The 17,031-nt window shown below is 42.8% G+C and overlaps 1 protein-coding gene across 6 annotated transcripts in view; it reads left to right on the forward strand.

Moving 5' to 3' along the window:
• htt (huntingtin) overlaps positions 1–16,024 on the forward strand; it is a 33,135-nt gene extending 17,111 nt beyond the window's left edge. For 2 of the 6 annotated variants that reach the window (XM_072384434.1, XM_072384436.1), the window contains 35 exons: positions 71–232; positions 314–369; positions 505–653; positions 844–980; positions 1,071–1,187; positions 1,274–1,396; positions 1,531–1,790; positions 1,938–2,080; positions 2,199–2,427; positions 2,645–2,786; positions 3,417–3,596; positions 3,806–3,982; positions 4,071–4,147; positions 4,449–4,584; positions 4,701–4,823; positions 5,021–5,228; positions 5,390–5,535; positions 5,771–5,948; positions 6,058–6,159; positions 6,321–6,505; positions 6,586–6,712; positions 6,889–6,992; positions 7,127–7,281; positions 7,367–7,506; positions 7,604–7,689; positions 7,793–7,923; positions 8,249–8,381; positions 8,648–8,803; positions 8,888–9,078; positions 9,369–9,483; positions 9,616–9,829; positions 12,469–12,688; positions 12,878–13,040; positions 13,423–13,583; positions 13,737–16,024. In XM_072384434.1, coding sequence (XP_072240535.1) covers positions 71–232; positions 314–369; positions 505–653; positions 844–980; positions 1,071–1,187; positions 1,274–1,396; positions 1,531–1,790; positions 1,938–2,080; positions 2,199–2,427; positions 2,645–2,786; positions 3,417–3,596; positions 3,806–3,982; positions 4,071–4,147; positions 4,449–4,584; positions 4,701–4,823; positions 5,021–5,228; positions 5,390–5,535; positions 5,771–5,948; positions 6,058–6,159; positions 6,321–6,505; positions 6,586–6,712; positions 6,889–6,992; positions 7,127–7,281; positions 7,367–7,506; positions 7,604–7,689; positions 7,793–7,923; positions 8,249–8,381; positions 8,648–8,803; positions 8,888–9,078; positions 9,369–9,483; positions 9,616–9,829; positions 12,469–12,688; positions 12,878–13,040; positions 13,423–13,583; positions 13,737–13,950 — 5,340 coding nt within the window. In that variant the 3' untranslated portion in view covers positions 13,951–16,024. The remainder of the gene's footprint in view (positions 1–70; positions 233–313; positions 370–504; positions 654–843; positions 981–1,070; positions 1,188–1,273; positions 1,397–1,530; positions 1,791–1,937; positions 2,081–2,198; positions 2,428–2,644; positions 2,787–3,416; positions 3,597–3,805; positions 3,983–4,070; positions 4,148–4,448; positions 4,585–4,700; positions 4,824–5,020; positions 5,229–5,389; positions 5,536–5,770; positions 5,949–6,057; positions 6,160–6,320; positions 6,506–6,585; positions 6,713–6,888; positions 6,993–7,126; positions 7,282–7,366; positions 7,507–7,603; positions 7,690–7,792; positions 7,924–8,248; positions 8,382–8,647; positions 8,804–8,887; positions 9,079–9,368; positions 9,484–9,615; positions 9,830–12,468; positions 12,689–12,877; positions 13,041–13,422; positions 13,584–13,736) is intronic. The other 4 variants (XM_072384435.1, XM_072384439.1, XM_072384437.1 and 1 more) reach the window with 3 other exon arrangements.
• Positions 16,025–17,031: the final 1,007 nt, after the last annotated feature.

The raw sequence follows: 17,031 nt of genomic DNA on the forward strand, positions 1-17,031 counted from the left end.
AGACAAATGTTGCAAATCTAAGCTGCTGCTGCTGCTTTTCTAAAAATTGTATTTTCCCCTTGCTTGTCAGAACGCCATTCACAACCACATTCGCCTGTTTGAGCCACTGGTGATCAAAGCTCTGAAGCAGTACACCACCAGCACCTCTGTGGCCCTGCAGAGGCAAGTGCTGGACTTGCTTGCACAGCTGGTGCAGCTCAGAGTCAACTACTGTCTGCTGGACTCCGATCAGGTAAAACTGGCATGCAGATGTTTGGATGCATACATTCAAATTCTGGAATTCTGCTTCCTCAGACATTTTTATATGTTTCAGGTGTTCATTGGATTTGTTCTGAAGCAGTTTGAATTCATTGAAGTGGGACAGTTTAGGTAAGTTTTCTTGTCAGTAAATCCTACAAAACACTTTTTGAAGTCTTACAATCCATGTGGTGACATAAATGATTAAAGTTTGCTTTTTACAAATCTGTCCTCTGAACCTAAATGACTGTTACATTTCCCACTCAGAGATTCTGAGGCCATCATTCCCAACATCTTTTTCTTCCTGGTGCTGCTGTCTTATGAACGGTACCACTCCAAGCAGATTATCAGTATCCCCAAAATCATCCAGCTGTGTGATGGCATCATGGCAAGCGGCAGGAAGGCTGTCACACACGGTGAGAGGAGCACTTTGGAAATAACGCCCCACAACACAATCATCTTCCACATCTTAGAGGCTTATTTTGATTCTTTCAGAACTGTGATCTAACTTAAAAGCATCTTTTTGTTAGGTTGTCAGGAGGGTTGACAGCTCTCATGTTTAAAATAACCTATAAAGATAATTTTTCTTTCCTCGTTTATCTCTAGCCATCCCAGCCTTGCAGCCAATAGTTCATGACCTGTTCGTCTTAAGGGGCTCAAACAAAGCCGATGCCGGCAAAGAGCTGGACACACAGAAAGAAGTGGTGGTCTCCATGCTGCTCAGGCTTGTGCAGTACCATCAGGTTAGGCTTCAAGTGGCTGCAAAAGACACAGCAGGCTAATGTCATCAGTTATGTTAGACACTTACATGTGCTTTTGCATTTTTGCTGTAGGTGTTGGAGATGTTCATCCTTGTGCTGCAGCAGTGTCACAAAGAGAATGAGGACAAGTGGAAGAGACTGTCCAGGCAGATTGCTGATGTCATACTGCCTATGATTGCCAAGCAGCAGGTTGGTAAACCCTTGCATATTTATTTGTTTATGATTAGTGATTGCATGTATCATACATGTAATAATGTTCTTCTTCCTTTTTGCAGATGCATCTGGACTCTCCAGAGGCATTAGGAGTGTTGAACACTCTCTTTGAGACTGTGGCGCCTTCCTCTCTCAGACCTGTAGACATGCTGCTCAAGAGTATGTTCACCATCCCAGCCACCATGGTGAGACATCTCCTCTATTATCTGCATACATTTGATTATCGTATGTACCTGATCTAAACAGCAAACGTTTTTTTTCAGGAAGCATTTAGATTTTTTAAAAATATTTAACATTAGAAAAATGTCCACTCCTCCAGGCATCTGTTGCCACAGTCCAGCTGTGGGTGTCTGGTATCCTGGCAGTGCTCAGGGTATTGGTGTCCCAGTCCACTGAGGATATTGTCCTGTCTCGAGTCCACGAGCTGTCACTCTCCCCACACCTTCTCTCCTGCCACACAATCCGCCGTTTGCATCAGCACAGCCCCTCCCCCAACGATCCTTCTGCTGCCGACACGACTTCTAACCTGGAAGCTAATGGAGAGGCACAAAAGGCTCCACCAGAGGAAACCTTTGCAAGGTTTGTGAGTGTATGAGTTTTAGAGTATAAGGAGTAAAGCATGTTGCATCTCTTCCCTGTCGTTTTTGCCTCTGCTATTTTGCCCCCACATGTTTTACTCTGCTTTTCGTATTTATTGGAAATGTTTCTTTCCCAACTTCCCTCTAGATTCGTCCTCCAACTGGTGGGCGTGTTGCTTGATGACATTTCCAGCAGGCGGGTTAAAGTGGACATTACTGAGCAACAGCACACCTTTTACTGCCAGCAGTTGGGCACGCTGCTCATGTGTCTCATACATGTCTTCAAAAGTGGTGAGAATTGGTCATTCAATATTCTTGTTGTTAGCACAAATGTGGCTTCTTAAAAGAGGTGGATGTTGTAATTTATTCAATGCGCAAAATCCTCTGCATGTTATTATTTTTCTTCTAGGAATGTTTCGCAGGATCACAGCTGCAGCCAGTCGGCTTTTAAAGGGGGAGAGTGGCGGTGGTCAGTCTGGTACTGAGGCCGGTCTCTTCTACCCCTTAGAGGGACTGAACAGCATGGTGCAGTGCCTCGTCACCACGCACCCGTCCTTGGTGCTTCTCTGGTGTCAAATTCTTCTCATCATCAACTACACCAACTACTCCTGGTGGGCCGAGGTTCACCAGACACCCAGGTTAGAACAGAGGATCCATTAATTAACTTGTAAATGTACTAAAGGCATTCAGAGAGACACAGGTCAGGCAGTTTTCCATAGTGGAGTGACTGCTCCCCATGTTACCTCCCCCTGTTGTGTAAATTAAATATTTCTATACATTTTCAACAAAGCTAATTGCTCTTGATCACAACTTTTCCATCATGCCATTTCTGTCCTTTCTTTTCCTTTGTGTCAGAGGACACAGCCTCTCATCCACTAAGCTGCTGAGCCCTCACTCGTCAGGGGAAGGCGAAGAAGACAAGCCCGAGTCTCGGCTAGCAATGGTCAACAGAGAGATTGTACGCAGGGGAGCCCTAATCCTCTTCTGTGACTATGTGGTGAGACTACTGAGAATGTTGAACTACACAGTGCACTCATCTGGCTGCAGTGAACCTTAAATATGCTGAGATTACATTATTCCAAGCTAGAAAAAAAACATACATTTCATACATTTATTTATTTATTTTTTTGGGGGGGGGGGGGAGTGAAATAAATGTTGACAATCAAGAGTTGAATAAAATGGGAAGAGCACATACAACAGGTTCTAAATAGCAATTAACATTGAACTAACTAAAACAATTGTTTTACCCCCATGATTTTTAAAGATGATCCAACACAATCTTAATTCCTCATCACAGTTGCTCCATGAGTCTTTTTAAATCTCCGTCCTGACCCTCGCTTTCTTTAAATACACATTTTCCATGTTCTTTTTTCTAATTTCCAACGTCTGATCACAGTTAGGACGGAGATAATTTTGTACTGAGCTCAACTAAATCGTTAAGTTTTTTTTTTTCTTTTTTATAATTCTACTTTCAGAACAGTAGTAGCATCTGTGTTCATAACTATGAGAATGAAAACTCAAAACACCAGAACAAGTGTCCCCAACTGCAGCACTCTGTAGCACAGCGCTGAATCCTGCTGTCAGTTTCATAAACCGCTGTACTTGTATATTTCTTCCTTTCCTTTAGTGTCAGAACCTCCATGATTCGGAGCATCTGACGTGGCTGATTGTCAACCATGTGCGTGACCTCATCAGCCTTTCCCATGAGCCTCCAGTGCAGGATTTCATCAGTGCTGTCCACCGCAACTCAGCCGCCAGCGGCCTCTTCATTCAGGCCATACAGTCCCGCTGTGACAACCTCGCTACCGTAAGATAACAACCATTTTAAACTTCTATTCTGCCATTCCACTATTTGATGTATAACTGGTTCAAATTTGTTCCGAAATGTATAGTATGTTTTTATTTCTTATCCCCGTTTCCTCCCATCCTCATGTCTTAATCTTTGCCTGACCCCCTTCCCTCTTTCACTGACAACCTCTCATTTCTCGTTCATGGTTGTATTTTCTACTCTTGTAGCCCACCATGTTAAAGAAGACTTTGCAGTGTTTGGAAGGCATTCACCTTAGTCAGTCTGGATCTCTGCTGATGCTTTATGTGGACAAGCTGCTAAATACACCTTTCAGGGTTCTGGCTCGCATGGTGGACACGCTGGCGTGTCGCAGGGTAGAGATGTTGCTCGCTGAGACACTACAGGTACGTTGTCATTTAGAAAATACTAATAATGTGTAGTGCTGTCATATTGAGTGTTTGTTATATTCTTCTTTGTTCTTTCATCTTTCAGAACAGTATAGCCCAGCTGCCTGTGGAGGAATTGGAGAGAATCCAAGAATACCTACAGACCAGTGGCTTGGCTCAAAGGTAACTCTCTCTGCGCTGCAGCCATTTTAAGAATGAAAGTGGAACAGGTAGTTTTTGAGTTTCCGTATAATGTAGAGAGACAGACTTTTATTCATGGCCTTATTAGCCCTTCAGTGGGGAATTTGTCATCACGTGGTTGCTTGACACTATTTGCTTAGCAGGTTGTTGAGGTTGCCGTAAGATTTGTTTTCAGATCTTTGTTAAATTTAGAAAAGTATACTGGGAGGGGGGGGGGGGGGGGGGGGGGTGTTATTGAGGCCATTGTTTCTGAAGGCATTGTTCATCTGTTCTTTTATGACAGGCATCAGAGGTTCTACTCCCTGCTGGACAGGTTCAGAGCCACTGTTGCTGACACCAGTAGCCCCACCCCTCCGATCACATCACACCCCTTAGATGGGGAGCCACCACCCGCACCTGAACTGGTCATTGCAGATAAGGTGATTACAGTGCACAGTATGACAAACCTGCACAAAACCTAACAAAGACCTTTTTTTTTTGTTTGGCCTTCAATTTTTTGAAAAAACAAAGAAATTAAACTTTGTATGATATTTAGGAATGGTATGTGGCTCTGGTCAAGTCTCAGTGCTGTCTTCGTGGAGACGTCTCACTATTGGAGACAACAGAACTTCTCACCAAACTACCTCCTGCTGATCTTTTCAACGTCATGAGCTGCAAGGTAACTCGGATACGAACAGACTGCTTCAGTATCAGCACAAACTTACCAAATAGATTTTTTGACATGCAGCATCTGCAGGGTAAGAACACTTTGTCTGTTAGTTGCTATAGTGCTACATACTATTAAATGTACCAATTATTTGAAAACTTGAATATGTTCCAACATTTGTAACATGATCTGCGTTGGTTCTTTCTCAGGATTTCAACCTCAGCTTGTTGTGTCCATGCCTCAGTATGGGAGTTCAGAGGCTATCACGGGGTCAGGGGTCCCTTTTGTTGGAAACAGCCTTGCAGGTGACCCTTGAGCAACTAGTGGGGGTCACTGGGTCACTTCCTGTCCCACACCAGTCCTTCCTGCCACCACCTCAACCCCAGCCCTATTGGAACCAGCTGGGTGAAGTGTATGGTGAGAGCAGGGGAGGGGCAACATGAGTCATATTGATAGTTTGCGCGATGAAAACAATAGTTTCGTCCTGTATTTTTCTTATGCATTGTAATCTGACTCATATGAACACATAAGTTGTCTTTTTTTCCTGTTAAACTTTTGTGTGTTTCACTGTTTTCCAGATGAGCCAAGTTTCTACCCCAGGGTTTTGTCGCTCTGCAGAGCACTGTCTCAGTATTTGCTGAGTGTGAGCCAGCTGCCTTCATCACTACATATTCCTCCTGACAAAGAGCACCTCATCACCACATTTACTTGCACTGCCACTGAGGTAAAAGGCCAACTTCTAAACATATTGTAGCCTGCTTAAGCTATAAGTGGTGCTCTTACTTACAGATGGATTAAATCAAATTAATCTTTGAAATTGTATTGAAATTTAACTAATTTCAAAATGGCAATCGCTGACGCCTTACCAAACAACTGGAAAATTGGAAGAATATGACAGTTTTTTTTTTTTTAAACGCTTTACCAAATGTTTTCCCATGTGTGTGAAACTCTTTTACCAGGTTGTAGTGTGGCGCCTGCTTCATGACCAGCTGCCGCTGAGTGTCGACCTGCAGTGGGCTCTGTCATGTCTGTGTCTGGCCCTGCAGCAGCCCTGCGTCTGGAACAAGCTCTCCACCCCCGAGTACACCACACACACCTGCTCCCTTATCTACTGCCTACGCCTCATTATTGTTGCAGGTAATGCAAATGATGACATTTGTGCAATTACTATTGAGCATGATCATATTCCACAACTGCTTATAGACTTCAGACTTTGCCGATCAAGATTTTTACGTTTGCCTTTCAGTGGCCGTGAGTCCTGGTGACCAACTGCTGCATCCAGAGAAGAAAAAGGCAAAAGGAGAAAGGGATGCAGAAGGAGACCAAGTGGACTCAGAACACACCAACAGTGAGAATTTATTTAGAAATGTCATAACATAGCTGTTATTGTAATGTAATCGTAGAATTACGATGTTCCTTCACACATGCTTACTGCTTAGCTTTTTGCTGTTCTTTTTCTGGTCTTAACTCACAGCTTCAGATGATATAATTCATTTTTTTTTGTTACAGATATGTGTGAATGGCAAGCTTGTGAAATCTTGGCAGAGATGGTGGAAGGTCTGCAGAGCGTCCTCTCCTTGGGTCACCCAAGAAACAATGCATTTCCTGCTTTTCTCACACCAACATTGCGCAACATTATCATCAGTCTGTCCCGGCTGCCTCTGGTCAACAGCTACACCCGAGTACCTCCCCTGGTTAGTGAAACGGATGGCGCTCACAGTTCTGAAATGTAAATGTATCGGCATATTTATTAAAAGGCTGTGCTTACACTTAGGTTTGGAAACTGGGCTGGTCCCCTCAGCCAGGAGGAGAGTTTGGAACAACGCTGCCTGAGATCCCTGTGGACTTTCTGCAGGAAAAGGATGTTTTCAGGGAGTTTTTATACCGAATAAATACACTAGGTACAGAGGTGCTCATTTATAAAAAATATACTTTGCTGTGTCCATTTGACATGTACATTGTATTCCTCACACTGAGGCCACTTTTGTTTATTTATTAATTGAATTTTATGCTGATAGTTTGTCATGATTGATTGAAACATTTTCTCACCTGCTTGGACTGCTTGCTCTGTATTTAGGCTGGAGCAGCAGGACACAGTTTGAAGAGACATGGGCCACTCTGCTTGGGGTGCTGGTCACCCAACCCATAACCATGGACCAGGAGGAGGAGACACAACAGGAGGTATGTACACATACACGTCTCGACTCGGGCTGTGAAAATGACTGCCATCAATTGAAACACTCAATTGTACAAATTTGCTCTTTACTCTTGTTTTATGTCTGTGTGTCTTTACTATCCCTTTTTTTTGTATCTAGGAGGACTTGGAGCGTACTCAGTTAAATGTGTTGGCAGTGCAGGCCATCACCAGCCTGGTGCTGAGTGCCATGACCCTGCCCACTGCCGGGAACCCAGCAGTCAGCTGTCTGGAACAGCAGCCTCGCAACAAGAGCCTCAAAGCGTTAGAAACACGGTAGCTATACAGCTGTTATCGATCTACTGAGTGGCAGCCTAAAATAAACACACAATGCATAGAAATTGTGTTTGTGTGTGTCCAGGTTTGGAAGGAAACTTGCAGTGATAAGGGGTGAGGTTGAGAGAGAAATTCAGGCTCTTGTATCAAAGAGGGACAATGTCCATACTCACCACCCATACCATGCCTGGGACCCTGTGCCCTCGCTGTCAGCAGCTTCTGCAGGTTACAGAAAGACCACTTTCTCTCCTACTCTTGCTCGCATACCTCCTGCTTGTTTGAACTGTTTGAGCTTACACATTTTTATCCTTATTTGTTTTAGCAGGTATGCTGATCAGCCATGAGAAACTGCTACTTCAGATCAACACAGAGAGGGAGTTGGGCAACATGGATTACAAACTGGGGCAGGTAAGAGAAGCATAAGAAGATGACATGAGTGATGACATGTTGGATGAGATTGTTAATAGAAAAAACAAAACAATGGATTTTATTTGTTTTTATCTGTGTCCAGGTTTCTATCCATTCTGTGTGGTTGGGTAACAATATCACTCCTCTGAGGGAGGAAGAATGGGGTGAAGATGAAGAAGATGAGGCAGACACTCCGGCGCCCACCTCTCCACCTATGTCTCCTATAAACTCTAGGTCAGATAACACACAATTACTCGTATATCAATTACCCAAAACATTTCAACCACTGTCCTAATATTGTCTGCTGTACCAGTTTTGATCCGTTGGAACATAAACGCAGGTTTTTTTTTTTGTTTGTTTTTTCAGCAGCAGTGTTTAGGTCGTCTGTACCTGTCAATAACACCCGCATTAGTGTCAGGACTCAAAGTTTCTTAGCATAGCTTTGAATTGTAACGAGATGATCGGTAATGTTCACTCCACCCGTTGGTTTTAATGCTGATCTTCATGTCCCCTGCACCAACATGAGCATGCACACCCTAATCTGTCTGTCTGCTTTCAGGAAGCACCGTGCAGGTGTGGATATCCATTCGTGCTCTCAGTTTCTCCTGGAGCTCTACAGTCAATGGTTGATCCCTGGCTCCCCAAGTAACAGGAGGACACCGACCATCCTCATCAGTGAAGTGGTCCGATCGGTGAGCTGTGATCCACAGGATCAGCTGTTCAGCCAGACTTTTGTTCATCTGTGTCCATCTACCATACAAATAAACTCTGCCCTACTCATATACCTTGTGCAGTACTTTCCATCCATTCTTTGATAAAAGCACAGATTTACTCTGGCTTTTCTTTTTTGTGAAAAAAAAACATACCTAAGCAGGTTTAGTCCCAGGTGAAGAGACCTACAACCTATTACAACTCGCTTTCCCTCCTCCCTCTTTCTTTCTTTGATCATTCTCTTTAGCTGCTGGCAGTGTCGGACCTGTTCACGGAGAGAAATCAGTTTGACATGATGTTCTCCACCCTGATGGAATTGCAGAAGCTTCACCCGCCAGAGGATGAGATCCTAAATCAGTACCTTGTTCCTGCCATCTGTAAAGCTGCTGCTGTGTTGGGGATGGTGAGTGAAGCTCTGTGAGATTAAACACTGGAGAAAGTGTTTAATAGTACATTAAAACTGATACTTTTAAATATACATTTCTAGGACAAAGTAATAGCTGAGCCCGTGTGTCGCCTTTTGGAGATGACCCTACGTAGCACCCACCTGCCCAGCCGCATGGGGGCCCTGCATGGGGTGCTTTATGTGTTGGAGTGTGACCTACTGGATGACACGGCCAAACAGCTCATTCCAACAGTCTCGGAGTACCTTCTATCGAACCTTCGGGCTATTGCACAGTAAGCATCACCCTCCTTGCAGTCACTGACCTCCGTTAATCTGCCGTTGAGTTGAACTGATTGTTAAAGAACCATCTGTAACCAATATCTTTAATGTCAGTGTGTCAACCCCCCTGCAGTTTAATAGGATCTATTTGCAATTAGTTTTAACTTAACAAGTTAATTTAATGGAAGTAGGCATGCATTGCACCTGTTGGCCTTTAGGTGTTGCCCATGACTTTTTAGACACAATACCACCAGCATTTCTATTTCTTTAACCAAAATCTTGCTATTGTGTTTCTGTTCTGCAGCTGTGTGAACCTGCATAACCAGCAGCATGTCTTAGTGATGTGTGCAGTGGCCTTCTACATGATGGAGAACTACCCTCTGGATGTAGGACCTGAGTTCATGGCTGGAGTTATACAGGTAACCCATATTACACCATTCTTTTATTTTTAAATGAGACCGGTCTTCATCAAATATTTATAAAAACAAACACATCAATAAGAGATGTTACCAGCCGAAATAGGTCTAATCCTTAATTCTGTCCTTCTCCAGTTATGTGGTGTGATGGTTTCAGCCAGTGAGGACTCCACCCCCTCCATCATCTATCACTGCGTGCTGCGTGGACTGGAGCGCCTCCTGCTGTCAGAGCAGTTGTCGCGTGTAGATGGAGAAGCGCTGGTCAAACTCAGTGTGGACCGAGTCAATATGCCGTCACCCCACAGAGCCATGGCTGCCCTGGGCCTCATGCTCACCTGCATGTACACCGGTAAGGATGACTTTAACATGACTGCTACCTTTAAATCCACCAGAATGCATTGTCTTAGTGAATGCTGGCTTCATCACTGGTGTATAGCATCATGACTTGCTCTGAAAAATAACTGCAAAGCTGCTAATGCATCAAGCTGAGCGACGAACACCTAACTGCTTTGCCACAGTAAGGTTGCAACCCATTTCTTCCCAGTGCATTCATCCTTTTCTAAAAAGGGAAAGGGCAACAACTTCACAGCGCGTTGCATTCTGAGTTGTGGTCGTCATCTAGGGAGCTACGGTGATGAGCACTGGTAGTGAATCTCTAAGTAGTGTGAGGAAAAGTTGTTATTTAATCTTAAGTCGATGTAATGAGGAAATGATGCGAGAGAGTCGAATATTTATTGTGAAAAGATGTCAAGAGAAGCCAGGGAACAATGTTTGGAGAAGATGAAACTTGTGAATGATTCGGATCTATAATGGACTCCTGACAAAGAGGAGCGCTGATCAACCGACTATCTCCGCTAAACGCACCCCATGTGTTTTCTTCGTGGTGGTAGTGCCTTTAGTTCAGGTTTAGTTCTGCAGTTTGCAAATGGACGGGTACAGTAGTTACAGATCAGGCCATTCTCACAAATGTATGTGGAGTCTAACCTGGTGCAAGCTTTCTTACACCCATCTTACAGTGTGTTTATCATCTGTTTTCAAAGTCTAACTCAGCAACATGAATTAATATGGATGGAGGTTATTAGTTTAGATAGATAAACGGATTGTTAACTCACAGATCAGCAACATTGTACAAACAAATTAAAGGCAATTCAAGAGAAGTGCCACTCTCTCTTTCCTCATAGAATCGGAAAACGATGTTTTGCACGTCGACAGGAAAAGTGAAGCACCTTGTTATGCAACAACAACATTAACATGCCTGCGTTTCAGAAGTAAACTGTAAAAATACAAATAACAGAATGCAGGGCAAATGAGCTTTGTGCACCTCATCTACCACGGATGAAGAAAGGGCTGAACCCTCCAACATGCAGCATTTCACAGAATAAGATGTGGTGTGATGTCACACCCTTTGTCTAATGCATGTAAAACCTCACATCTCACTTACAAATTATTTGCCATAGATGTATATAAAAATCAAATAAAGATGGGAATTTAAAGGCTGGTAATGCAGCATAGAAACATGATGCTCCAGTGCTTTAAATGCAACGTGTAGATTAGTAACACAGATGACTTAAATTATAGGACTGTGTACCAAGAACTAAGTTTTGTGGGGAAAACATTAAGTGTTCATAACAGTAACATTTTAAAGTGATTTAAGTGTTAGAATTTTGTACTTTAAAGTAGCACAAGGGAGAGCAGTGAAGCTGAAGAAATATGGCTCCACACAGCGGTTTGACCCTGAAGAGGCCAAAAATGTCCATTTACAAGCACATGACAGACCACCACCTTATTATTTTTGTAAACATTTGTTTTACTAAAACACTTAAGGTTTAAAATCTTTTTTTCCAAGAGCATCCATCAAAGAAAACAAGAAAGTAAGGATCAGGAGAAATGATTCATTCCTTCAGAGAGAAGTTAATTTGTAGCATGAGGAAGAACCCAGGAGGGCTTTAGAAGCTCTGCTCAGCATGGCCACTTCTCCTGCACGTACATCGCATAAAATACATTAAGTTGATTAGTAACTTTTTTTTATTTTTTCAAAGCTTTGTAAATACAACTGCATGCATTTTGCACTTTAAGTCCTAAGTGAGTCCAAACCCCCGCAAAACCAGATGCCCATCGAGAGGCAATGAAAACACAATGATTAGTAATGAAACCAAAATAAATATTACATCACATTTCTACCAGTGCATCACCCACGCGTTCCCAAGCTTGTGCATGATAGCATGACACTATAACGTGCTGCTGACTGTTTACGTCACACATCGAACAAATGTACAGCATTTTACATTTAGCTGTGTCTGAAAAGTGCCTCAGATTTAAAAAGGACAAAGTCTCCATCTTTGGTTAATATTTGTATTAATAAAGCATGACATGCATCATGCTTGTTTTACTCATGATGTCTTCTAGTATATTAAAGAAAAGCATAAAAGTCTTTCAAAACTTAATCCTCAAGGTTACGATCAAGATTTCATCATGAACATCGTGTACATTTAGATACACCTGCTTGCTTCCTGCATGTAACTGAAATGGCATACCTCTGATATACCTTACCTCTAACCCTTACTGGCCCCTACTAACTGTAGCAATTCTTAGTATGTTGCTGTCCATATGTTATGACATAGTAGTTTGTTTTTGTTCGGAGCTAGCCAGCTAATTCTGAGATTAAACCCAGACTCTTGCAAATGCAAACTGACCTATAACGCTCTTTAGCTGTATGTGCAAGCCGAAGCACATTCAGCTCATACGAGAGGCTAACCTTAAAATGTATCGCAGCTAAGAAACTTGGAACGGGTTTAATATTTTCAGCACCAGTCACTTATGAGCCTCTATAATGTCATTTAACTGATGTTAACTCCCAGAAATTCCCCCAATTTTCTGTTTGTGGTCAACAAAATTCTAATCTGAGTCATGTGAAAACTTCGAGACTCCCACTCTAACTTTTACCCCACTGGTTCAACCGGTGCCACCCCCCCCTTTTCGTCTTCTCAGCGGTGCTTGCGTCGGGTTCAGACGTGACAGGGGTTAGAGGTCAGGTTGACTCTGGCTCTGCTGTAGCGGAGGCGGTGGGCGTCACGGCCGGTCATGTTGGTTTCTCCTCAGGCAAGGAGAAAGCCAGCCCTGCCAGCCGTCCTGCCCACTCTGACCCGCAGGCCCCCGACAGCGAGTCGATCATTGTTGCCATGGAGAGGGTCTCTGTGCTCTTCGACAGGTACAGACATCGCACATTTCTCCTCAGCTGTAAAGTGAAGCTTTCATGTGTGTGTTCTTATCTCTACGCTTTCTTCTTTCACCTCTCTCCTTCTGACTACTTTTAGGTTTGTAGTCCAACTGACAAGAGAAACACTTTGATAACTTGTTCTTATTTTGCATCTTGATTTGCCGTTTCCGCTTCCTTCAGGATCAGGAAGGGTTTGCCCAGCGAGGCTCGGGTCGTATCGAGGATTCTGCCCCAGTTTCTGGACGACTTCTTCCCACCACAGGACGTCATGAACAAAGTCATTGGAGAGTTCCTGTCCAATCAGCAGCCTTACCCACAATTCATGGCCACTGTCGTCTACAAGGTCAGCCGCAGGACACGAGAGCACACTAATCACAAAATAAGATGGAAAAACTTATTACGGTCCTCTGTCCATCTGGCTGTTTTGTTGACAAATTAAATTATTTGACCAAACAAGTACAGCAGTGTAGTCGAAGGTTCACTGGGAGCATTGGGTAGAATTTCAGTTAAATTCATTCCCTCCAAACTTCTTACATTGCATCTATGATTTAATCACCACAGTTTATACCTGTGTTGGCAGCCTATTGTCTGAATGGCATCAAGCTGGATGTGGTTTTTTCTTAGAAATTGAAAATAATATGATAATATTGAGTTTTCAATGCATCCGCTAATGCACACTTAAAAAGTTTTGGATTGATAAGTAATGTTCTCCCTCTACTTCGCAGGTTTTTCAGACGCTCCACGCCACAGGCCAATCTTCAATGGTCCGAGACTGGGTGCTCCTGTCTTTGTCCAACTTCACTCAGAGGACGCCGGTGGCCATGGCGATGTGGAGCCTCTCTTGCTTCTTCGTCTCTGCTTCCACCTCCCAGTGGATTTCAGCACTGTATCCTTACGTGACAGAGAGTAGATCTAATGAGTGGGAAGATGATTGAGGTTTTTGTATTTCATAGCGTTGATGCGTGAATTCACAATCGGTGTTTCTTCGCTCATCAGATTGTGTGGTTTGTTGTCCTCAACTCGCCTCGCTGTTAACCAGACTGCCACATGTGATCAGCCGAATGGGCTCAAGTGAAGTTGTGGATGTCAACCTGTTCTGTCTGGTGGCCATGGATTTCTATCGGCATCAGATTGATGAGGAGCTGGACCGCAGGGCTTTCCAGTCGGTCTTTGAGACCGTGGCGTCGCCAGGTAGCCCTTATTACCAGCTGCTGGGCTGTCTGCAGTCGATCCACCAGGATAAATCTCTCTAAAGGCACCGCACTGAGACGGGCACAGAGAGGGGCAGAGGGAGATGAAGTATGGGGAGAAATGTGAATTCATGAGATTTGGTAGGGTATACACCTCCCTAATGAGTTGTGCTGTAGGGAAAAAGAATGTTTATTCATAAAACTACTGTAGCCTCAACCCTCACCCCCTTTCACCAATATGAAAAAAGTAAAACTACTGAAACCAACAAGATGAATTCAGCGTAAAAATGAAGAAAGAGACATCCGAGTCCAGGTTCAGAGAGTGTCTGTTAAATGTCGAAGGATGGGAGAAGTGAGCTCCTGCATCTATGTGAAGGACACTGGCTGTAAAACGGGTTCTGCCTGCAACGCTTGTGGACTCTTAACACACCATGGCACCTTTTCATTAGAAGAACAAGACAAAGATAATCTAAGACAAATACACAATATTTGGATTCATTTATTTTCCTGTGAGGGCTTTTCTCCAGTATTGTGATGTTGGTAAAGTACAATAGAGAAAGTATTTACTATATTTAATGGTTTAATGCATCTATTTTTAAGTGACTTTTGTTAAAGATTGCTTAATGTCTCGATAGGACGCTGACAATGGGCTGACACAAAAGGGTCAGAAATGCCTGCTTAATGTTGTCAATAACCGGTATATATTTAAGTTCTGTGTGGTCATTCAGACACGCAATAGTTAGAAAGTGAATATTTTATGTGCAAGAATGACCACTTATAGCCATAATATTGTCCTTTCTTTTCAAGAGAAGCAGGTGGTTTGTGTTGTTACTGCAGAAGAGGCAACTTAGTTCAACAAACTGACACCACTATTCTGAATATGACATTTAGAGGACAAAACAACACAGGTCTATGCTGTGCAGCATGAATAACAATTACTCTGCCACATTTCCAAATGTATACTTTATTTTAGCCGTTTAGGAGCCCGTACACCCCAACAGTAACCGTGGAAACTGTTGAGCAAGAAAAATACCAAAATTGCAGTGATGTCCTTCTTTTTTTTTATTCAGTAGCAGAGGGGGGGGTCATTTCCTCTTATGATTTTATTAAATAGCTTATATTTGTCTAGTCTTTTTATTTTATTGCAGTCTTGTATGCTCCTTAATGCACCGGAATGATTCCACCTGTCCATTTCTTGTACTTTTCACTCTCAGGACGTAAGATGTGACTATATTAATGTTGTTGTAATAAGACTGGAACTAATTTACGGTCTCACAGTTGGATGGAGCTACCTATTGAATCTTGTAAAAAGAAAAAAAAAAAGGTGTACAGTAATATGAAAGCCATGGTGCATGATAAAATACGACCTGTGTAAAGGAGCGAGGGCCTGGACAGCGAGATAATGTGATGCCGTTTTCTTTCGTCTTTACACAAATACAAACGGAAGAAAATGAGAAGTTGGTGAATGCAGAAAGCTGCAAGCTTTTAGTGTTGGATTAAAGACTTTGAGTCGCCTGGGAGTGTGCTGGGCTTCGTTACTCCGTGCGTACACCTGCCTTAGATAAGACTGAATATGTATGTCCTGTACACTGAAAGCATGCTTAGCATTACTGCTATTTTCTTGCATTGTTTAATACTGTATTTCCATGGGTACTGTTGCCATGACTGTTGTGTGGAAGAGGTGAAACACAATCCAAAGGGAGCCTTGTGACCTTAGTGACCAACAGCAGCTTTGACAAATCAACTGAGGAGGAGGAAGTGTAGCGATGCCATGTCACAGCAGGAGTTTTCTGGTTTCTGTTGAGCTTTAAATATTGTTTTGTCTCTGTTGAAGATTGGTAAATATATTACAGCATTGTCTTTGTGCAGACTATTAAGTACACACAGCACTTAAAAACTTGAAGTTCTCTCCATGTTGATGTTTAGGCGCTTTGTTGATCCGCAGCGAGTCCTGCACTTCGTAAAAAATTAAACCTCACGGTGATTTGTATGCTTAATGTTACCACTTTCCAACCTGAACAGCAGTGACCGGTTTCATGTTAGAATAATGTATTCACACAATAAAGGAGTCCTCAGCAGCTGTTGTATAAATTCCAATGTGAGGCCTCACTGAAGCAGATTAAAGGAGCCTAACCAAGTTCTGTTTCCAGAGTCATTTTCCGTGTGTGGAGCAGTGGAAAAGAAATGCAGAATGACAAAAAAAAAAGCCTATATTTTTTTCTCCGCTAATTTAAGGATTCAAGAACACGATGGAGGATGAATCCATTAACTTATCTGTCCCTGGCAGAGAGCAAGAGGTCCCCTGCAGGGGGTAATAAGATTATCCAGAAGTCTTTTTGTGCTTTTGTTGGATGGGCTTGACGGTTTTGGACAGAAGGCCTTGTTCAACTAATTTAACACACGTCCCTTTAAGGCTTTATTTGATTTTTTTTTTGGTCAAATGAAAAAGCTGAGAGTTTAAATGTCCCATAATTTAAATCCCCTTTGTGATCAGCATGTTTGCTTTTTGCTTTAATAGATAAACTCTTTTCCCCTTTCTGGAATATACAGTTTAGCTACAAGTCAACCTTTTTAATTATGTTCTCTGCAGGAAGAAACAGAGACTGAATGATGTTATTCCTCTTACATGTTCTTCAGACAACATCAACACTACCCCAACTGAAGCTTTCACTTGGTTATTTGTACAGTTGCCTGTAAAACTATAAGAGATTGTGCATTTCTGTTAATTTGATTATTTCAGAGAAATTAATCGCTGCATATGAATAAATCCTTTCAAGATGTGACACTGTTGTGAAAGTTGTAAATTGATCTTGACTGCTACAATAGCAAACCAGATGAAGGTGTTATATGTTTGCCATTAACAATATTACTGTCATGACTGCTTGCCATCATCAGGATCCGCTGAATGTCTCTAATTCAATCAACCTTTGGGGTTTCAGACTACCAGAGCACAAGCTGTTTGTTGCCAGCTGACTCCAGTTAACCAGAGAGGCCACAAACGGTCAAACGGAGCTGAGCTAAATCTCCATGTGCTCATTTAAAGGTGCAGACTCTAACCAGCCTCTTACACTAGCAATGAGCCACACTGTGTACCGTTTCCTTTTCTCAACTGAGCCGCAATTCCCTTTTTATCAAAGACGAGGT

This window comes from Leuresthes tenuis, unplaced genomic scaffold (genome assembly GCF_036924035.1).
Source record: "Leuresthes tenuis unplaced genomic scaffold, fLeuTen1.0.hap1 SCAF_4, whole genome shotgun sequence".
NCBI lineage: Eukaryota > Metazoa > Chordata > Actinopteri > Atheriniformes > Atherinopsidae > Leuresthes > Leuresthes tenuis.